Here is a 24,714-nt window from a genome sequence, read left to right on the forward strand (position 1 = left end):
CACACACACACTAGGGAATTTTATATATACATACACACACACACACATTATATATATACACACACACAAATAATATTAGTGTGTATACATATATCGATATGCGTACACAATACTAAGTAATAATAATATAATACAATATATATACTAGTAAATTAGATTTTATATATATATATATATATATATATATATATATATATATAATTTATTTGCTTTATTTCTATACCGCATTTTTCAGCCCTTAACAGGTGACTCAATGCGGTTTTATGCATGTATATGTGTGTGTGTGTGTATAAATTTATCATATCAGAAGCGAACCAAGAGTACAGTTGTAATGTATCTTAAAAACACAAAGTTTAAAAACTTGGCATTATACTAAATGTCCAGTAGCTGGCCACGTGGAGTGCCTCTGGTGTCTCTGTGAGAAGGTCCTCCATTGTGCATGTGGCAGGGCTCAGGTTGCATTGCAGTAGGTGGTCTGTGGTTTGCTCCTCTCCACACTCGCAGGTCGTGGACTCCACTTCGTAGCCCCATTTCTTAAGGTTGGCTCTGCATCTCGTGGTGCCAGAGCGCAGTCTGTTCAGCGCCTTCCGCGTTGCCCAGTCTTCTTTATCAGAGATCTAGGATATCCGCATGCCCACCCCCCTCCAAACACTCCACCTGGTCACGCCCAGCACTTTTTAACTTTAATTATTACATTTGGCCCTGCCATTTATTTTAATTGTGTCATTGTGTGTTCTTAATGTTATTGCTTTGTTTTTTGAGTTATTTTGCTGTTGTTGTTGTTGTTGTTGTTTTTACTATTGTATTTGGGCTCGGCCTCTTGTAAGCCGCACCGAGTCCTTCGGGAGATGGTAGCGGGGTACAAATAAAGGATGATGATGATGATGATGATTATTATTATTATTATTATTCTGTGTGACCCGAGAGGAGTCTCTCATTTGGTATCAGCCATACCAGAAGCAATATATATATATATGATAGTAAATAATCTAACATAATCTAATATAATATATAAAAATAAACTACACACACACACATATATATGCCAGTAATATAACAATGTACATATATAGTAAATTATATTATATTAAACAATATACAGAAATACTAGCTAATTATATATATATATATATATATATATATGTAAATAATATCATATATATGTACATTATATCTATCTGTCTATGCATCCATCCATCCATCTGTCTCTCTATCTATCAATCTATCTATCATCTATCTCTCCATCCATTCATCCATCATCCATCCTTCTATCTGTCTCTTGATCCCTCTATCCACCCACCCACCCATCCATCTACTATCTATCTATCTACCTACCTACCTACCTATCTATCTATCTATCTATCTATCTATCTATCCATCCATCCATCCATCCATCCATGTGGCTTTTTACCTATCTGTCCATCTTTTCTATTTATCTGTCTATCTATCCATCTAGATCCAGGGAAGTAATGCTTCCCTTCTATTCTGCTTTGGTTAGACCACACCTGGAATATTGTGTCCAATTCTGGGCACCACAATTCAAGAGAGATATTGACAAGCTGGAATGTGTCCAGAGGAGGGCGACGAAAATGATCAAGGGTCTGGAGAACAAGCCCTATGAGGAGTGGCTTAAGGAGCTGGGCATGTTTAGCCTGAAGAAGAGAAGGCTGAGAGGAGATATGATAGCCATGCATAAATATGTGAGAGGAAGCCACAGGGAGGAGGGAGCAAGCTTGTTTTCTGCTTCCCTGGAGACTAGGACGCAATGGAACAATGGCTTCAAACTACAAGAAAGGAGATTCCATCTGAACATGAGGAAGAACTTCCTGACTGTGAGAGCCGTTCAGCAGTGGAACTCTCTGCCCCAGGGTGTGGTGGAGGCTCCTTCTTTGGAAGCTTTTAAACAGAGGCTGGATGGCCATCTGTCAGGGGTGATTTGAATGCAATATTCCTGTTTCTTGGCAGGGGGTTGGACTGGATGGCCCATGAGGTCTCTTCCAACTCTTTGATTCTATGATTCTATGATTCTATCCATCTGTCTGTCTCTTTATCTATCTATCCTTGTATCCATCCATCTATCTATCCATCCATCTATTCATCTATCCATCCATCCTTCTATCTGTCTCTTTATACCTCCATCCATCCATCCATCCATCCACCCACCCATGTGGCTCTTTACATATCTATCCATCTTTTCTATTTATCTATCTGTCTATCTATCTATCTATTTATCCTTGCATCCATCCATCCATCTATTCTTTTTGTCTTTTCATCCTTCTATCTATTCATCCATGTATCTGTCTCTTTACCTAACTATCCACCTTATCTATCTATCTATCTATCTATCTATCTATCTATCTATCCATCCATCCATGATTATACTTATGTCATTGTATTTAAACGTATGTGTAGATGTCTGCATGTGGCACTTGGAGTGCTTCTGTGAGCCGCCCCGAGTCCCTTTGAGGAGATGATGGCAGGGTACCAATAAAGATTATTATTATCCACCCATCCGTCTATCTGTTTTTCCATCTATGTATCAGTTTATCCATCCAACCATCTATCTGTCTCTTTACCTAACTATCCACCTATTCTATCTGTCTGTCTGTCTATCCATCCATTGTTCTTTCCATCTATCCACCCACCCATCAATCAATCAATCCACCCATCCATCTGTTTTATCTATCTATCTATCTGTCTGTCTGTCTGTCTGTCTGTCTATCTATCTGTTTGTCTGTCTGTCCGTCCGTCCATCCATTTGGATCTATCGATTGATGGATCTATCGATCCATCAATCAATCCATCCATCTATTCTTTATGTCTTTCCATCTATCGATCCAGCCTTCCACCCATCTATCTGTCTCTTCACCTATCTATCCATCTATTCTATCCATCCATCCACCCATCTATCTGTTCTATCTATCCACCTATTATATTTCTCTATTTATTTATCTATCCATCCATCCATCTGCCTGTCTCTCTGCCTATCTATCTTTGTATCCATCCATCCATCTATTCTATCTTTCCACCTATCCATCCATCCTATCTGTCTTTCCATCTGCCTATTAATCCATCTATCTGTCTCTTTGCCTATCTATTCGTCTATTCTATCTATCCACCTATTAATCCATCTGTTTTTCTTTCTTTACCTCTCTATCGATCCATCTTTCCATCCATCTATTCTATCTGTCTTTCCATCCATCTGTCTCTTTACCTATGTATTCTATCTATACATCCACCCATCTCTTTCCATCTATCCATCCATTCATCAATCCATCTATTCCATCTATCTTTTCCCATCTTCCCATCCATCCCTGTACAGATCGTCGGGCGCTAGGACCGCCAAGAAATCCGGGCCTACCTGCCTCCCTCCCGCCTCGATGCCGTTTCTCCATCTGTCCCTTCCTTTCGCCTGATCGAGTCCCTGGAGGCCCAGGTTCGAATCCCGCCTCGGGAAGAAAGAAAATAAATTAAAATCAATTTTAAAAAGAGTCCTTCGGGGAGACTCCAATGCCCATCATCACCATTTGGTATAATTAATTCATGTCATTAATTAATTAATGAAAAACCTTCCGTTGTATAGGGAGGGAACCAAGCCATTCCTAAAAGGGGGGAAAGGGATCATAAGTCCCATCATTCCCCCAGTTTGTATTGAATGAACTACAAATCCCATCCGAAGGGGCAATTCGATAGGGAAAAATACCGTTTTCCTGAACTATAACTCCTATATGTATTTTATTTGATTTAAATATGATGTAGGGTTTTGGAGGGTGCTCCATGCAGTCATGCCGGCCACATGACCTTGGAGGTGTCTATGGACAACGCTGGCTCTTCGGCTTAGAAATGGAGATGAGCACCACACCCCAGACATGACTGGACTTAATGTCAGGGGACTACCTTTACCTTTACCTAGGGTTTTGGAGGGGATTATGGGATTTTTTGTTCTCCCAAAAGAATGAAATTGAAGTATAATGCATTGAGAAGGGGAATGATGGGAGTTGCAATCCCACCAAAACAGTAATAGGATGACCAAATAAGGATGATGGAAGTTGCAATCACATACAAAATAATAGGACCAAATGGGGATGATGGGAGTTGCAATCCATACAAAATAACAAAAATAACTAAATGGGGTGATGCAAGTTGCAATCATAAAAAAGAGGGACCAAATAGGGAATGATGGGAGTTGTTATCTCACACAAATAATACAAAGGACCAAAATGGGGGGTGATGGGAGTTCCAATCCACACAAAATAATATAATTAACCAAAATAGAAAGGATGGGAGATGCAATCCCATGCCAAATAATAGGACCAAATGGGAAATTATGGGAGTTTTATCTCACACAATACACTAGGACTCAAATGGGGAGTGATGGGAGTTGCAATCCCATACAAATGAATAGGAGCAGTTAGGGATGATCAGAGTTGCAATCCCACACAAATTAATAGGACCAAATGGGGATTATGGATTATTTCAAATTATAGAAAGAACCAAATTGGGGGATGGTGGGAGTTGCAATTCCGTATGAAATAATAGAACCGAATGGGGATGATGGGAATTGTAATCCCACCAAAATAATGATAGAACGTACCAAAATGGGGGTGGAGGGTGGGGGTGGAAGTGGTGATGCCATCAAAAATTAATAGAGGGACCAAAATCGGGGGTAATTGGAGTTGTTATCTTACACAAAATAATAGAACCAAATGAGGGATGATGGAAGTTGTAATAACACCAAAAATAATAAAAAAGAAGCAAAATGGGGGTGATGGAAGTTGCAGTCCCTCAAAAAACAATAATAGAATAACCAAATGGGGATGATGGGCTTTGCAATCCCATACAAAATAATAGAATCAAAAGGGGGGGGGCAGGGTGATGGGCATTGAAATCCAAGTGGGACAAAATAGTGGATGATGGGAGTTTCTATCTCACAGAAATAATAGAAAGGACTACAATGGGAGTGATGGGAGTGGCAATCCCATAGCAATGAATAGGACCAAATCGGGATGATGGGAGTTGCAATCCACACAAAATGATAGGACCAAATGGAGGATGATGGGAATAGCAATCCATACGTAATAATAGAAATAACCCAAGATGAGAGTTGCAATCTCACCCAGATATAATAGAACGAAACAAAGGGAGGAGGCTGGAAGTGGCAATCCCACCAAAAATAGAAGTAAATTGGGGGATTATGGGAGTTGCAATCCCACACAAATGAATAGAAATGAACAAAACGAGGAATGGTGGGAGTTACAATCACACCAAAAATAATGGAAAGAACCCAAATGGGGGATAATGGGAGCTGTTATCCTTCAATCGGAGAATAGAAACAAGGCTGCACAACAACTCCCATCATCCTCACAGTAGATAGATAGATAGATAGATAGATAGCAGATAAGAGATCCATAGATATATAGAAAGACACACAGATAGAATAGAGAGAGGAGGGGGGATAGAATAGATAGATTTCGTGGTGAGTGGATGCAGGGATTTGTAGTTTACTTTGGAAACTCTTTCTTTCTTTCTTTCCTTCTTTCTTTCTTTTTCAGTTCCTCCTTCCCTCCTTTTCTTCCTTCCTTCCTTTCTTTTTTCTTTTGGCGGTTCTTTTCCCGCTGAAGAGAAAGAATGAAAGAAAGAAAAGGAGGGAAGGGAGGCGGGAAGGAAAGGAATGAATAGAAATGAGAGAAGGAAAGAAAGAAAGAAAGGGAGAGAAAGAAAGAAAGAAAGAAAGAAAGAAAGAAAGGAGAAGGAATATTTCTTGGCATACTATTATTATTATTATTTCCTATTTGGGGACACATATATTTACAGGAAAATATAAATACATATATAAATATAAATATATATGCTGGATGGGACCTTTCAGGTTATTATTATCATTATATTACTATATAATATATTTTATATATTATATATTATTATATTACATTACTATATTATATATATAATATTAAATTACTTTATTATTATTATTATACTATACTATTATAATTATTATATTTCTATACTCTTTCTTGCAAGTAATTAATTATATATTAATATATAATTATATTACATTATTATTATATTACTTATTATATTACTGTATTACATTATTATATTACATTATACATGATATATAATTATTATGCTACTTTAAATTATTATAGTGATTTTTATAATATTTTATTATAGTACATCATATAATTATATCATTAGATTATACTACCTTACTATTGTTATTATATTGCATTATATTATTATATATTATTAGATTTCTTTATATATATGTCTTTATTGCCACTAATATATAATAGATATATTTGTAAGAAAAGGCATATATGGTTATCAACATATGATTACAAGACTAAAGTATGTGTGTGTGTGTATAGAGAGAGAAATATATTTTTGTATTATTATTTTATTGCTATATTTTATATTATTTTATTGTAATTTCTATATTATTTTTGCATTTTATCTTCCTCTTACTATATGGTCATATTTTATATTGACACTATGCCAGTTTATATTATTATTATATTATATGACATTATATATATATATATATATATATATATATATATATATATAATTTAACATTATTATTATTATATCATACATTCGTATTGCATTGTAATCTTTTCTATTACTTCTATGTCATTTAATATTATTTATGCCTATCATAATTATATATTACTATGACATTTTATATTTCTATTTTATTACTATTTAATATTACTCTGATTATATTGTATCATATATTACATCGATTTTACATTCTTATATCTTATATTATTGTTTATCATTGTTATGATCCTCCCTTTGAAAAGAGAGCCATAAATCATTATTATTTTAGTATTATATTTATTAGATTATTATATATCACATTAATATTGCATTATTATATTTTATAATATTTATTAGATTATTAGATAGTACATTAATATATGATTATATGTTATAATATTTGTTAGATGATTATATATTACATTAATGTGACATTATGCTACTATTGTTTTTTACTTCTTCTTCCCCTCCCTTAAAAACTTTGGGAACTTCTTCATTCCCTTGGCTGTTCCCTTGGACGCGGCCCCTCCCTCCTCCTCTCCCTCCCTCCCTCGGACTGCGCGTGCGCCAGAAGCTGGACAGCTCCCGTCTTTAGGAGAGGGAAATTTAAAAACGGCTCCTTCCCTTTTGCAGGAACCAGAAGAGAACGAGAGAGAGAGAGAGAGAGAGAGAGAGAGCAAAGAGAGAAAGCAAAGAGAGAGAGAGACTCCTGCCTGCCTGCCTGCCTGCCTTCCCAAGACTTGCCTGCTTGCTTTCCTTCCTCCTTCCCTACCCTATCAGAAAAGCCTGGGAGATCCATTCCCACCAAACAGGTATGATTTCCCCATCATTTTTCTTAATTTTTATTTTATTATCATTTTATTATTTTATTATCATTTTATTATTATTTGAATTTTATCTTTATTTCATGATACTGTTTTTCATGTTTTATTGATTGACTGAAATTTCTTGTGTTGTTATTTTAACTATGATTATTTTAGGATTTCATTTTCATTATATTATTGTTTCATTCTATATTTATTACTTTTCAGCATTTTATTACATTATTATTTATTATTATTACTCCATTGTTTTTAGTGTTAATTGTATTTTATCTTTCTTTTGCTATAGTTTTTTCCACATCTTATTTATTTATTTTTATGAATATTTTGTTTAATTCTTCTTCTTCGCTATTTTCTTGTTTTATTATTATTATTATTTTTATAATAATAATAATAATAATAATAATAAAACAAGAAAATAGTGAAGAAGAAGAATTAAACAAAATATTCATAAAAATAAATAAATAAGATGTGGAAACAACATTATTTTGATTATTATTTTAATTTTATATGATATAATTATATTATATATTGTATACTTTTCATTATTTTATTATTCTATTATTCTATTTTCATTATTTATTATTTTATTATCATTTTATTATTTATTATTATCATTGTAATCTATTTTTCATATTTTATTATTCTATTCTATTCTATTCTGCTATTATATATATATAATTTATTACTTTATTTTTATCATGGTATTATTTTATTTTATTATTCTATTATTCTATTATTCTTGTTTTTATTCTATTTTATTACTCTATTATTATTATTTATATTATATTATTATTTACTTATATTTATATATAAGCCTTTCTGTTTTCCTTCGTCCCTATCATATCAGAAAAGCCTGGGAAATCCATTCCCACCAGACAGGTATGATTTCCCCATCATTTTTATTTTAATTAATATTTTATTTTTTCATTATTTTTATTATTATTTTATTATATTTTATTATATTTTATTGCTTTATTGTTATTATTCTACTTAATTATTTTATCTTATTTATTTTATCATTTTACTACTTCATTATTTTATTATTTTTATTATCCTATTATTCTATTAGTATTGTTTTATTACTTTATTTTGTTATTGTTATTATTATTTTATTACTTTATGATATTACTATTGATAACTATTATTTACTCTTGAATCTACTATTTTATTTTATTATTTTATTATAACTTTTGTTATTTCATTAATTTTTATTTCACTATTGTATATTGTTGTGTTATTTTAACATTCACAACAGAATTATATTTAATATTTTAGTATTATATTTTTATTATTTTAATATTATTATATTAATATTATTATATTAATATTATTTTATTCCCTCCTCCCCCCCCCCCCCCCCGGCACTCCCGAGGTGGGAAAAGTGGTATACAAGTGAAGTCTATCTAAATAAAAATGTAATGTTAGTTTGTGGGATTAACATAACTCAAAAACCACTGGATGAATTGACACCAGATTTGGACACAATATGCCTATCAGGCCAACGAGTGACCATCACTCATAAAAACACTGAAAAACACAGCGGAAGAGACTTAAAAAGCCAAAAAACAAAAAAAAACACTTTACAATGCATGCACAAAACCACACACACACATATATGCAAATACACATATACACAAATATATATACATACACAAAACACATGTTTTCTGTAAGTATATATGACTGGGCCACAGTAACGCATGGCAGGGGACGGCTAGTAAATATATAAAATAATAAATACTAACTGTAATAAGATTAGTAGTAACATTACTAATAATAATACCATAATAACAACAACAACAACAACAACAACAATGATCATGCTGATGATAATAACAACAACAACAACTCTGGCACAAGCCAGTAAAGGTGGTCCCAATGGTAAGCACACTGGGTGCAGTGCCTAAAGACCTTGGCCTGCACTAAAAAACAATTGGCGTTGATAAAATTACCATCTGTCAGCTGCAAAAGGCCACCCTACTTAGATCTACACGCATTATTCTCCGATACATCACACAGTCCTAGACACTTGGGAAGGGTCCGATGTGTGATCCAATACAAAAGCCAGTGGAGTGATCTTGTTTGCTGTGGACTCATCTTGTTGTGTTTCAAATAATAAAATAGATATTTTCCCCCTTGCAGGAAATGATAGAAAATGACCTTAACGCCATGATGTCAGGCCACCATCCTTCACCACAGGAATACAGGTAATGCAATGCTATGAGATTTGTAGCCCAACTGAAGATTATGGGCATTACATATAATTATTATATTATATTTTAATAGGAAAACTACACATCCCATGATTCTGGAAGCTGTAGTTCCACTCCCTTGACTCAAAACACCATGGAAAACTACAAGTCCCAGAATGATGGGAGTTGTAGTTCCACTCCATTCAGTGATATATGACAAACTATAAATCCCAGGATAATTGGAGTTGTAGTTCTATATACAGCGTGGAAAACTACAAATCTCAAGATAATGGTAGTTGTAGTTCTATATACAGCATAGAGAACTACAAATTCCAGGATGATGGGAGTTGTTGTTCCACTCCAATCGGTGATACATGACAAAGTACAAATCCCAGGATAATGGGAGTGGTAGTTCCATACACAGCATGGAGAACTTCAAATCCCAGGATGCCATACATATTCTGGGATGTGTAGTTCTTTCAATGCAGCCTTTTAATATTTTGTTATGACACCAATGTGGTACAAAATAATAATATTATAATAATAATAAATAAAATAATAGAATGCAATACAATAACAATTTAAAATAATACATAATATAATATAATATAATATATAATATATAATAATAGACATATAATAATAGAATACAATAGATTAATAATATACAATCATAATATTATAATATAATGATAAAATAAAATAATAAAATATAATGCAGTAACGATATAATATATAATAGATTAATAATATTAGAATATAATACAATAATATAAAACTAAACAATAATAATATTATAATAGAATATATATAATAGGATATAATAATACAATACAATAAGAATATAATACAATAATATAATATAATGTAATGTAATACAATTATAATATACAAATAATATTTTTTTCATTTATTCGTTCAGTCGCTTCTGACTCTTCATGACCTCATGGACCAGCCCATGCCAGAGCTCCCTGTCGCCACCCTCAGCTCCTTCAAGGGCAAGCCAGTCACTTCAAGTAATATATAATAAAGTAAAAGAGTAAAATAATAAGATAAAATACAATACAATATCTATATAAATAAAAATGTAATGTTCCTTTGTGGGATTAAGAGAACTCAAAAACCACTGGGTGAATTGACACCAAATTTGGATACAATACACCTAGCAACCCAATGTATGTCCTTCGCTCAAAGAAATTGATTTTGTCATTTGGGAGTTGTAGTTGCTGGGATTTATAGTTCACCTACAATCAAAGAGCATTCTGAACCCCACCAATGATTGTTTTGAACCAAACTTGGCACACAGTTCTCCCATGACCAACAGAAAATACTGGAAGGATTTGGTGGGCAGTGTCCTTTGGTTTTGGAGTTGTAGTTCACCTACATCCCGAGATCACTGTGGACTCAAACAATGATGGATCTGGACCAAACTCTACATGAATACCAAATATGCCCAAATGTGAACACTGGTGGAGTTTGGAGGAAATAGACCTTGACATTTGGGAGTTGTAGTTGCTGTGATTTATAGTTCACCTGCAATCACAGAGCATTCTGAACCCCACCAATGATAGAACTGGGCCAAACCTCCCACATAGAACCCCCATGTGGGCCACAGCAACGTGTGGCAGGCGACGGCTAGTAATAATATAAAATAGTATGATAATATAATACATTACTATAAGATAGTACAGTAAAATAATATAATACAAAAAATATTTTATATTAAACATAAAATAATAATATTTAACATAATCACATAATATAACTCAGTAAAATAATAATGTACCATGATAATAACATAATAGTATAATATAATATAATATAATATTATAAAATAATATATTAAAAAACAATAAAATAATATCATAACACAATTACATAATGATATAATATGTCATAACACAATAAAATAATGGAATCATATAATAAAGTAAAACAATATAATAATAATATTATTGTATGATATGATTATATTGTATTATATTATACAATAAAATCATATAATACAATAATAGATAATAATAATAACAATAATATAATAATGTGGGGCCAAAGGGGCCTGCCTCCTTCTTCTTCTGTTATTTCTCCTTCTTCTGCTGCTGCTGCTTGCTGTCAATTCCCATCAAGGCTGTTGACCCTGCTGGCTCCATAGGGGGGGTCCCAATTAATTAATTCCAGAGACAGGGAGGAGGAGAGAAAGAAAGAATGAATGAACAAAAGGAAAGAAAGAAAGAAAGAGAGAGAGAGAGAGAAAGAGAAAGCCTGGCACAGTTTGTACTGGTCTCTTTGCAAAGGGAGAAGGAAGCAGAGTTTGAGCACCCTCCAGTGGCCGGTCTCGATAATACAATCATCGAATAATACTGTAATATATAATAATAATAATAATAATAATAATAATAATAATAATAATAATAATAATAATAATAATAATAATAATCTATATAAATAAAAATGTAATGTTAGTTTGTGAGATTAACAGGACTCAAAAACCACTGGACGAATTGACACCAAATTTGGACACCTAACAACCCAATGTATGTCCTTCACTCATAAAAACACTGAAAAACACAGCAGAAAGGACTTAAAAAGCCCCCCAAGAGCTAAATGACGAAAAAGCTAAATGACAATACAGAAAAAAGGGAAGAAAGAGGGAGGGAAGGGGAGAAAAGAAAGAGGAAGGAAAGGGAGAAGAACGCATGGAAGCAAAGAGAGAAGGAAGGAAGGAAAGAGGTAGAGAAGGAAGGAAGGAGAGAAAGAGGGAGGGAAAGAAAAAGGGGAAGGAAGGAAAGTTAGAGAAGGAAAGAAGGGGAGAAGGAAAGAAAAAAGGGAAAGAAGGAAAGAAAGAGGGAGCGAAGGAAGGGGGAAGATGTAGAGAAAGAGGGAGGGAAGGAAAGAAGGAAAGAGAGAAGGAAGGAAGGAAGAAAAGAAAGACATCAGAAGAGAAAAAAAGGGGGAAGGAAGGAAAGAGATAGAGAAGGAAGGAAGAAGAGAAGGAAAGACAGGAAGGAAGGAAAGAGGGAGTGAAGGAAGGAGGGAAAGAAGGAGAGAAAGAGGGAAGGTTGGCCACAGCAATGTGTGGCGGGTACAGCTAGTAATAATAATAATAATAATAATAATAATAATAATAATAATTTTATTTATACCCCGCTACCATCTCCCCAAGGGACTTGGTGCGGCTTACATGAGGCCAAGCCCATAGAACAACAATAATAAAAGCAATAACAAAACATCAATACAAAACAATCAAAATAAATCTCATAAACAAAAAATAAACAATAAACAGTAACAGTAACAACAAGCATTTTAAAACCTATGGCTGGGCCAAATGTGATAATTATAATTTATAATTATAATTTATAATGTTATAAAATAATAGAATACAATAGATTAATAGAATATAAAACAATGTTATAATAGTATAATATAATATAATGAATAATACTGATATACAATAATATAATATAATAATATATAATATTATAATATAGTATAATATAATAACTATGATGCAATAATATAATAATATAATGCAATGATATAATACAGTAATATAATATAATACTGGTGGCACAGCGGGTTAAGCCACTGAAGTACTGAACTTGCCGACCAAAAGGTTGGCGGTTCGAATCCAGAGAGCGGGATGAGCTCCTGCTGTTAGGCCCAGCTTCTGCTATCCTAGCAGTTCAAAAACATGCAAATATGAGTAGATCAATAGGTACTGCTCTGGCAGGAAGGTAATGGCGCTCCATGCAGTCATGCTAGCCATGTGACCTTGGAGGCATCTACGTACAATGCCGGCTCTTCGACTTAGAAATGGGGATGAGCACCAACACCTAGAGTCGGACAAGGCTAGATTTAATGTCAGTGGAAACCTTTAGACTTATAATACAACAGTAACATAATATAATATATTATTAATATAATAATAACTTAATATAATATAAATTAATAATATAATACAATAGATTATATTACTAGATTACTAATATAACATAATATACAATAATAATATTACAATACAATATAATGCAATATAATACAATAATAATATAATAAATATAATATAATTCAATAGATATAGATATAAGCCAAGCATTTATATCTATTTTTGAATGTACAGTATATTATATTATATTCATATTTACATTATATTATATTCATTTTATATTTATATTCACATGCAAAAATAATTATTCATAGCAATATTACATATGTATTACACATATAATATAAAGTAATGTAATATAGTATAATATAACATAATAATACATTATATTATTAGTAGTATCCGTAAGCATATATTATTGTATATTAATTAATTCCAGGGGCAGGAATTATTGTTATTATTATTATTATCATTATTATATGATATATTATTATATCATTATGATTATGATTATATAATACAATATATCTGTATTGTTCATAATCCCTTCAATCAATCAATGAATCTCTCTGTGTGCATGCAGTGCTCCATGTTAGTCACAAGGTGGCGATAGAGAGATATGAAGTATTAGTTCTATTATAATATATTATTTTATCATATTACCGGTATATTACTTATATTATATTATATTATATTATACTATATTTATTATTATTATTATTATTATTATTATTAATGTATAACCCGCCCTATCTCCCCATCAATATAACTTAGAATAACTAACCAAATAAATTAAAACAACATAAAATAATTAATAAAAGCGTAATAAGAATTCATCTAGCACATTTACTTATTAAATTTATTATATTCTATTAATATACATTATATTTTATTCTTTTAATTGTATCATATCATAGTATATTAATGCTATTATATTTATTATATTATATTATAATATTAAAATATTATATTATTATAATATAATATAATATAATTATTATTCTATGCCTGAAGCCTGTTCCTGCTCCTCTTCCTCGCCCCCCCTCCCTTGTGACCTCATTCCTTCCTTCCTTCCTTCATCCATCCATCCATCCAGTTCAATCCATTCATGAATCCCATTGTCTTCTACTCTGCACTTTGGGGCCAACAGATGGCCTTCCTTCTTTCCTCCCCATTCATTCCTTCATTAATTAATAGGAGGAAACAATGGGGGACCAAAGGGGACACACGTGCCCCACCAAGGACAAAGGGCGCCCAACGGCTGCAGGCCTGACCGCCTGCCTTACTTAAAGGGCAACCGCTTCATTTTATCGCTTTACTTCATTTATATTATTATTATTATTATTATTATTATTATTATTATTCTGTGTCACATTCCATGGCATTGCATTACATGCCTGAAGGCATATATATGTGTGTGTGTGTGTGTGTGTGTAATTAAATAGTAATATACTCAATATCATATAGTATATATTTATTATATGATTATATTATATTATTATTTTATTAATAGATAATAAGTAAGTAAACAATCTTCATTATATTTATTCTTCTCACACCAGAAGCAACTTGCAGTTTCTCAAGTCCTGACATGAAAATATATATTACATACTCAATATTATATATTATATAATATGATTACATTATTATATTATTTATATTATATAATATTATATTAATATATATTATATATGTAATAAATATAATGAGTAATAACATAACATAATAATAACATAAAACAAATATTATATTATAAAAATATAATATATTATTATTATTTTCCAAAAGTCATTGGAGCGAATATTTATACTATAAAAACTTCTCCATGAGGAACCCTTGGCCTTTGGAGAACTGAGACCTAAATCAAGCTTTGCATAGGCCCAGAGCAAAGGCTCTCCGGTCTTTCTCTATAGACAGACAGACAGACAGACAGATAGATTAAAGGAGGCAAACTATGTCTCTCTTTTGTATGTGCGTGTAGGGCAATGGATGAGCCGCCTCCTCCTCCTGCTGCTGGAGATTTGCAGTGCCTCTCCTGGCTGACCTCTGTGGATGTCCCACGTCTACAGAGCAGGGCCCGCCCACAACACACAGGTACCCTATTATTGTTAATATTATTAATATTATTTTATTAGAATACATTATATGTATTATATTTATTAATATTATATTTTATTATATTTATTGTACTAAAATAATATATTTTATTATAGTATCATGCTATTATATTTATCATATTATAATCTTATTTTTATTATATTTATTGTACTAATATACTATTTTATTAATTTATGTTATATCTTATTTTATTATTTTATTATTATATTTCATATACTATATTATATTTATTCTATTATGTTATTATATTTATTATGTTATTATACTTATTATAATATTATATTATTTTTATTATAACATTTATTATACTATTATATGATAATATAATATTATTTATATTATTATTATTATTATATTTAATATACTATTATAATATATTGTTATATTATATATCATATTATTATATTTATTTTATATTATACTAAAATATGGCTTCTCAGCTCCAGGGTTACTTGGATGAAACTGATCATCTTGATCCCTCGCAGTCTGGTTTTAGGCCTAGTCATGGAACGGAAACAGCTTTGGTCCCTTTGGTGGACAACCTCTGCAGAGAACTAGACAGGGGGGAGTGTGTCCTTGTTGGTTCTCTTGGACATCTCAGTGGCTTTTGATACCATTCACCATGGTATCCTTTGGGTCAGCCTTGCGGAATGGGCCTTGGGGGCATTGCTCTGCAGTGGCTCTGCTCCTTCCTGGAGAATTGTTTCCAGATGGTGATGCTGGAGGACACCTGCTCAGATCCCTGGCCGTTGACCTGTGGGGTTCTACAAGCTTCCATTCTCTCCCCCATACTTTTCAATATCTACATCTAGTTGGGTGCCATCTCTATGCAGATGACACACAACTCTATTACTCCTTTCCACCGAAATCCAAGGAAGCCCCCTGGATTATGGGGCGGTGCCTGGCAGCAGTGATGGACTGGATGAGGGCTAAGAAGCTGAGACTTAATCCAGACAAGACAGAGGTCCTCCTGGTCAGCCGCAAGGCCAATCGGGGTATAGGGTGGCAACCTATGCTGGATGGGATCACACTTCCCTTGAAGACACAGGTCCACAGTCTGGGGGTCATCTGATGCTTGAAGCTCAGGTGTTGGCGGGGGCCAGGAGGGCCTTCGCACAGTTAAAGCTTGGGCACTACTTGCGACCGTACCTCGAGAAGCCTTAGTTACGTCTAGAATGGACTACTGCAATGCACTCTATGTGGGGCTGCCTTTGAAAATGGCTGGGAAACTGCAATTGGTGCAAAAATCAGCAGCCAGGCTACTAACTGGAACCAGCTATAGGGAGCTCACAATGCCCCTACTGCCAATAAGTTTCCGGTCCCAATTCAAAGTGCAGGTTATTATCTACAAAGCCCTATATGCTTTGGGTCCAATCTATCTTCGAGACCGCATCCCCCTATGAACCAGCATGGGTTCTGAGATCTGCCAGGGAGGGCCTCCTTTCGGTCCCACCTCCATCTCTAGTGAGGTTGGTGAAAGGGGGCCTTCTCAGTGGTGGCCCCTGGCTCTGGAACATCCTTCCCAGGGAACTTAGGCAAGCCCCCACTCTCCAAGTCTTCCAATACATCTGAAGATATGGCTATTTCAACAAGCCTTCGGCCATGTCCAGAATCCCTTAATGAACATATTATTACTATATAATAATAATAATAATAATAATAATAATAATAATGTGTTGTTTTCTGTGCCTGCCTACAGGGCGTCTGCTGGCCTCCTCTCTGCCACAAAGCATCCTGGGACTCAGTGCTGTGAGTGTGACCCCCCTGCCTCTCTCCTTGCCCTTCTAATGGCTGTGTCAAAGGTCAGGTCAAGGAGGAAGTTAACACTTTCACTTCCTGTTAGGTCAGCCGTTATGCACCGCTCTTCCCTCCACCGCCACCGCCATCTTGCCAGGAGCAGCAGGCCTTCACCATTGCGCAACAGGTATACGATTAATAGAAATATAATCAAAATAATATGATAAATATAGTAATAGATAATATATAACAGAATTATATATTATTTTATTATTATATTTATTTTACTATTATACTATTATAATATATTGTTATATATAATATCATAATATAACAAAATATAATATATATATATTAATAATATAATATATTATATTTTGTTATATTATGATATTATATATAACAATATATATAATATAATATAATATAATATAATATAATATAATATAATATAATATAATATAATATAATATGGAGCCCCCGGTGGCGCCGTGGGTTAAAGCACTGAGCTGCTGAGCTTGTTGATCGAAAGGTCGCAGGTTCGATTCCGGGGAGCGGCTTGAGCTTCCGCTGTCAGCCCTAACTTCTGCCAACCTAGCAGTTCAAAAACATGCAAATGTGAGTAGATCAATAGGTACCGCTCCGGCGCTCCATGCAGTCATGCCGGCCACATGACCTTGGAGGTGTCTACGGACAACGCTGGCTCTTCGGCTTAGAAATGGAGATGAGCACCACACCCCAGAGTCAGACATGACTGGACTTAATGTCAGGGGACTACCTTTACCTTTACCTAATAATATAATAAATATCATGAATAAGTAATATATGGAATAAATAACAAAATATTGTTGTATAATAATATAAATATAATATAATTAAATAACATAATATAATAAAATTATATAAATATATAATATTAAAATTATATAATGCATATATAATACAGTGTAATATATATAATAAAACAAAATAATATATATATATTATAATAAAATTAGGTAATTAAATATCTAATATATAATAAATAATAATTATTATAGTAATATAAAACATACAAATAAAATGTAGTTAAAGATATATATATAGAGAGAGGATTGACTGATTGATGAATGTTTATTTACCTTTTATTTCGCAGTGTCCTCCGCAGGCCTCCATCTACAGCCATTCTTCCTATGCGCTGCAGCAGCAACAGCAACAGACACAATATGCGCCGCCGCGCATTGCGCCGCTCAATAACAATGCACAGGAAATGCACCCCAAGCATTACCCCAAACCCATATATTCCTACAGGTAAGTCTCTTCTATAGGTTTTATAGGATGTATATGTCTTATAGGTGCCAAATATGGTCCCCTTTGGGAATGCTATGCCAGGTCAGCCTTAGATGGCAATTGGATTGGAGGCCACCAAATGTGTTCCAATAATAATAATAATAATATAGTAACAATTATAGTATAATAATAGTAATAATATAGTAATTAGAGCATTGAGAACAGTGATAAAAAGTAATAGTAATAATAACAATAACATAATAGTAGTAGTGATAATAATAGCAGTAATAGAAGTGATAATAGTAAGAATGATAATCATTTTTATTTTCTCATAGTTGCTTGATTGCAATGGCGCTGAAGAACAGCCAGACGGGCAGCCTTCCCGTGAGCGAGATCTACAGCTTCATGAAGGAGCACTTCCCGTATTTCAAGGTAAGCCAATGGCTGGAATAGGTAGGTGCCCATGTGCTCTGTAGCTCCTCCTCCTTTGACCCCAAGGCCCCTTGAGGTAACTCGAGGTTACTTTTCCCTTCCTTCCTTCCATTGGAGACGGCGCCTGATGGCTGGAAGAACTCCGTTCGGCACAACCTCTCGCTCAACAAGTGCTTCACAAAGGTAGAGAGCAAGGCCTCTTCTTCTTCTTCTGCTTCTTCCTCACGCAAGGGCTGCCTCTGGGCCCTGAACCCAGCCAAGATCGGCAAGATGGAGGAGGAGATGCAGAAGTGGAAGCGGAAGGACCTCCCCGCCATCCATAGGAGCATGGCCAACCCAGGTGAGATCCTTTCAATGGCCAACGTTGATTTCCTATGTTCAGTGTTGCCTTATTAAAATGAATGTTGACTACCTATGACCAATGTTGACTTATTAAGATGAATGTTGACTTCCTATGGCCAACGTTGACTTACTAAGATGAATGTTAATTTCTGATGGCCAACGCTGATTTCCTATGGCCAATGTTAAGTTCCAATGAAGTCAACATTGTTGACATATGGCCAACGTTGACTTATTAAGACGAACCTTGACTCTCAATGGCCAACATTGACTTCTTATGGCCAACATTGACTTATTAAGATGAACCTTGACTTCCGATGGCCAATGTTGCCTTCCTATGGTCAATGTTGACTTGCTAAGATGAACATTGACCGATGGCCAACATTGACTTTCTATGTTCAACATTGACTTACTAAAATGAACATTGACTACCTATGGCCAACGTTAACTTACTAAGATGAACGTTGACTTCTGATGGCCAGCGTTGACTTTCTATGGCCAACACTGACTTACTAAGATGAATGTTGACTTCCGATGGCCAACACTGACTTTCTATGTTCAACGTTGACTTACTAAGATGAACATTGAACCTTGATGGTCAATGTTGACTTACTAAGATGAACAATGGCTTCTGATGGCCACAAGTTGAGATCTTCTGGAAGGTTCTTCTCATCCATACATCTCCATAGGGAGAGAACAGAGCCTTCTTGGTGTCTGCACCCGGGTATATAAAACCAGTTATTGGTCAGATCAAAGCTATATGAAGGACTAGACCCTTCTTGAGAGGATATTTCCTCTATCTTGAAATATACTAAGAGGTCCTTCTCCAACACCCATGTCCATCTCTCTTACTATAGAAGAGCTGGACAAACTAATCACGGATCGGCCAGAGAACTGCAGGAGAAAGCCAGCTGAAGTGGAAGCTGCCCGGAACATTGTGTCACGACCTGCGCAACCACCGCCTCCACAACCGGTGATGGCGCTGCCCTTGCCTCCAATGTCCTTGCATCACCAGGTCCAGGCTCAGTCCTGCATGGCACCCGACTCGCCAGCCCCTGCGCAGACCCCACCGCTCCACGCCCTCCGCGGCATGGGGCATAGCAGCCCCCTCCCGCCACCCATGATGCCGCCGCCGCCACCACCGCATGAAGTCCTCCTCCGCGGCCCTGACTTCCTCAGTGCTGTCATGACCGACATGAATGCCGAGGTGGATGCCCTGGACCCCAGCATCATGGACTTCGCCCTCCAAGGTAAGTGGCCTCTACAGGTTCCCAACACAGGACCATGTAATATAATGGTCTTGTGTTATACAATACATTGCAGTATTATTATTATATTATAAATAGATTAGGTTATTATACATTACATTACATTGCAGTATTATATTTTTATTATACATTATGTTATTATTATTTTACTGACAAAAGCACAGTATGTCACAGCAAACGAGATCTATATGCTGGATTTAGTATCAAAAAATCACAAGTCGAACACTTCCCAAGCGTCTAGGGCTGTGATGTATTTTTGAATGATGCACGCAGATCCAAGTAAGGTGGCCTTTTGCAGTTGACAGATTGTGATTTTGTCGACGTGTATTGTTTCCAAATGCCACCTGAGATCTTTTGGCACGGCACCCAGTGCGCCAATTACAACTGGGACCACCTCTACTGGTTTATGCCAGAGCCTTTGCAGTTCCATTTTGAGGTCTTGATAGCGGCTGAGTTTTTCCGGTTGTTTTTCCTCAATGCGGCTGTCACCTGGTATGGCAACATCAATATTATTATTATTATATAGCCCAAAACACACCAGTACAATATGGCTACCCTCAATCTAGATACTAGTCTATTGATGCAGCCGAGGATTACATTTGAGTTCTCTAACTGGCTCAGTTTGTGGTCTACTAAGACCCCTATGATCTCTTTTGACCCTCATTGCTTTCTAGGAAACATCTGGGATGAGATAAAGGATGAGAGCTTCAACCTGGACAGCCTGGGGGCCTTCAGCAACTCTCCACTGCCTCTGTCTGACTGCGACCTGGCCTCTGCTGCTGGTCTGAACCCCACCTGCAGTGGAAGTGATCACTCCTTTGCGGACTTGCAAGTGACTGGCCTCTACACCACGTACGCCACGCTGGATGCCACCGTTTCTTCCGCGCCCTACCTTGGCACCCAAGGCAACAAGCCCATCACCCTCCATTGAGCAGCACTCAGGATCTCACTCGTCTCTTCCTTCCTTATCAAGAAACATCAAGCACTAGAGTTGACCATGGAGGCATGATAACCAACTTTGGCTTCCCAAATGGACATCAAATTCAGCACAACTCTTTATGGTCAACTTGATTGTCCACTTTGCACAATGCTATGCTCAACTGTTGACTTCCGGTGGTCAAGGTTAACTTCCTGTAACTGATGTAGACTTACCAAGCTGGACGTTGACTTTCTATGGTCACCATTGAGTTCCTATGGTCAATGTTGACTTCCTAGGCTCACAGTTGACTTCCAATTGTTACCGTTGACTTTCTCTATTCAATATAGACTTAACGTTAACTTCCGATCGTCACTGTTGACTTCCAATGGTCAACACTGACACACTATGCTGAATGTTGACTTCCTATGCTCACTGTTGACTTCCGATGGTCACTGTTGACTTCTGATGGTCAACACTGACGCACCAAGCTGAGCGTTGACTTCCTATACTCACCATTGGCTTCTGGTGGTTACAGTTGACTTCGTTATCAATATTGTCTTACCAAGCTGAACGCTGATTTCCTATGGCCAATGTTGACTTACCAAGTTGAATGCTGAAATCTTATGGTCAACATTGACTTATCAAGCTGAACCTTGATTTCTGATGGCCAACACTGACTTCCTATGTTCAATGTTGACTTACCAAGATGAATGTTGACTTCCAATGGCCAACATTGACTTCCTATGATGAATATTGATTTGCTAAATGAATGTTGTCTTCCAATGGACAACGTTGACTTCCTATGACTGATGTTGTTGTACCAAGATTAACAGATTTCCAATGGTCGATGTTGACTTCCAGTGACCAGTGTTGACTTACCAAGATGAATATTGACTTCCTATATTCAACACTGACTTACTAAGATGAACATTGACTTATCAAGATCAACACTGACTTTCGATTACCAACATTGACTTCCTATGGCCAACATTGACTTACTAAGATGAACGTTGACTTCCTATGGACAGCTCTACTTTTGCGTCATATAGACTCATAAATCCATGGACAATTAAAATCATCTTTTCATATCACGGAAGGAAAGAAGCTGATCTCAGAAACTGAAATAATGTAATAAAACAAAAAAATTGATCCTGAAATATATTAGGGATTAACTTTTTTAAGGGAATGTAGAGTTTGATACTTAGACTTGAGTAGGATATTTTTCTTGATTCTAGGCAGTGTTACAGTTTGTAAATCTTATTTATAATTTATTTCCTATGAAATAAAATGGAACTGGATTTTCAACTATCATAAAACTCGTGTTTATAAATGACTTAATTTAATTGTTTAAAGTCTCCACATCATGTTGCAATAACTTGGGATAGTAAACTGTCATTAAAATGTACTATCTATAACCATTGTCCGTTTTGATAATTTAATAATAAAATGTGAGAATTTTCTCTCATTGTCTCTGTATGTATAAATGTACATAACATTTAGGACAAAAATATGACAAATGAATCTCAACTTCAAATGAACAAAAGGACCAGCAAAATGGTTTTCCCACAAAAAATGACATTTAAAACTAACATATATATAGATTTATATATTATTGTATATTACTATTATTATTGCTCACCACCAGCACTGTACAGACTAAAAACATTTTTATTTATATATAATTATACATATATAGGTAAAGGTAAAGGTTGTCCCCTGACATTAAGTCCAGTCATGTCTGACTCTGGGGTGTGGTGCTCATCTCCATTTCTAAGCCAAAGAGTCGGCGTTGTCCATAGACACCTCCAAGGTCATGTGGCCAGCAGGACAGCATGTAGCGCTGTTACCTTCCTGCCGGAGCGGTACCTATTGATCTACTCACATTTGCATGTTTTCGAACTGCTAGGTTGGCAGAAGCTAGGGCTGACAGCGGAAGCTCACGCCGCTCCCCGGAATCAAACCTGTGACCTTTTGGTCAACAAGCTCAGCAGCTCAGCGCTTTAACCCACTGCTCCACCGGTCATAGAGGTCATACTATTATTTATATATTGAGAGCACCGTACCTAAAAATATTATTATATACTGCCAGTACTGTTCTTGCATTATTATTATTATTATTATTATTGTTATATAGTGCACATAATAATAATAATAATAATAATAATAGATTATTATATACTGCCAGTACTATACCTGCTACTAATATATAATTATAATTATTATAATATTAATTCTGCCAGCACTGTACATGACACTAATATATTATTTATTTGTTTGTTTACCATATTTGTATCCTGCCCTTCTCAACCCTCCCTTAAAATAACATACAACTGGTAAACATCTACGTTAAAAACCAGAGAGTTAAAACATCTAAAAACAATTACATCAATAATTAAAATCACATAATCCAAAATCGTAATCTGGGGCCATTCCGAATGTCATTGCACAAATTCTATGTTCATTTATTGCAGTGCAGGTATTTTCCAAAAGCTTGGTCCCAAAACCATGGTTTAACTCTCTTTCTGAAGGCTAGAAGGGAAGGAGCTGATCAAATATCACTAGGGAGTTCCACAACCCAGGGGCCACCACTGAGAAGGCACTGTCTCTTGTCTCCACTAACTGCACCTGTGAAAAAGGCGGGATGGAGAGCAAGGCCTCCCCGGATAATCTTAGCCTCCATGATGGTTCATAGAGGGAGATACGTTCAGATAGGTAAGCTGGGCCAGAAACATTCAGGGCTTTATAGACTAAAGCCAGCACTTTGAATTGAGCCTGGTAGCAGACTGGCAGCCAGTGGAGCTGACGCAGCAGGGGGGTTGCATGTTCCCTGTACACCGCTTTGAACAGTCTTCAAAGGCAACCCTACATAGAGCGCGTTGTAATAGTCTATTCGAGAGGTAACAAGAGCATGGACCACCGTGACCAACTCCGACTTCTCAAAATACAGGTGCAACTGGCGCACAAGTTTAAATTGTGCGAAAGCCCCCCTAGCCACCACAGCGACCTGTGGTTCCAGGCTCGTATAGATGTTAAACAACATGGGGGACAGTACTGAGCCCTGTGGGACCCCGCAAGTCAATGGTTGCCGGGCCGATCAAGTGCCCCCTGAAACACCTTCTGATAACGACCCTCCAGAAAGGACTAGAGCCATTGCAGAAAAGTGCCTCCCAGCCCCATTTCT

General features: G+C 35.4%; 1 protein-coding gene across 1 annotated transcript; it reads left to right on the forward strand.

Moving 5' to 3' along the window:
- The first annotated feature begins 15,436 nt into the window (after nt 1–15,436).
- Nucleotides 15,437–21,773, forward strand: FOXN4 (forkhead box N4). Its single transcript, XM_067473668.1, has 8 exons — nt 15,437–15,545; nt 17,269–17,318; nt 17,413–17,493; nt 18,442–18,596; nt 18,911–19,007; nt 19,125–19,347; nt 20,204–20,596; nt 21,289–21,773. The coding sequence occupies exons 1-8, from the start codon at nt 15,437–15,439 to the stop codon at nt 21,543–21,545; spliced, it is 1,365 nt and encodes a 454-aa protein (XP_067329769.1). The 3' UTR covers nt 21,546–21,773.
- The last annotated feature ends 2,941 nt before the right edge of the window (nt 21,774–24,714 follow it).

The sequence above is a fragment of the Anolis sagrei genome, chromosome X (assembly GCF_037176765.1).
Source record: "Anolis sagrei isolate rAnoSag1 chromosome X, rAnoSag1.mat, whole genome shotgun sequence".
Lineage (NCBI taxonomy): Eukaryota > Metazoa > Chordata > Lepidosauria > Squamata > Dactyloidae > Anolis > Anolis sagrei.

Bases quoted from the DNA above. Each gene is read 5' to 3' on its own strand.
- FOXN4 (XM_067473668.1), top strand. From the start codon at position 15,437: ATGGATGAGCCGCCTCCTCCTCCTGCTGCTGGAGATTTGCAGTGCCTC. The intron at 15,546-17,268 runs GTACCCTATTAT...GCCTGCCTACAG, and splicing joins GGCCCGCCCACAACACACAG to GGCGTCTGCTGGCCTCCTCT. The intron at 17,319-17,412 runs GTGAGTGTGACC...ACTTCCTGTTAG, and splicing joins GCATCCTGGGACTCAGTGCT to GTCAGCCGTTATGCACCGCT.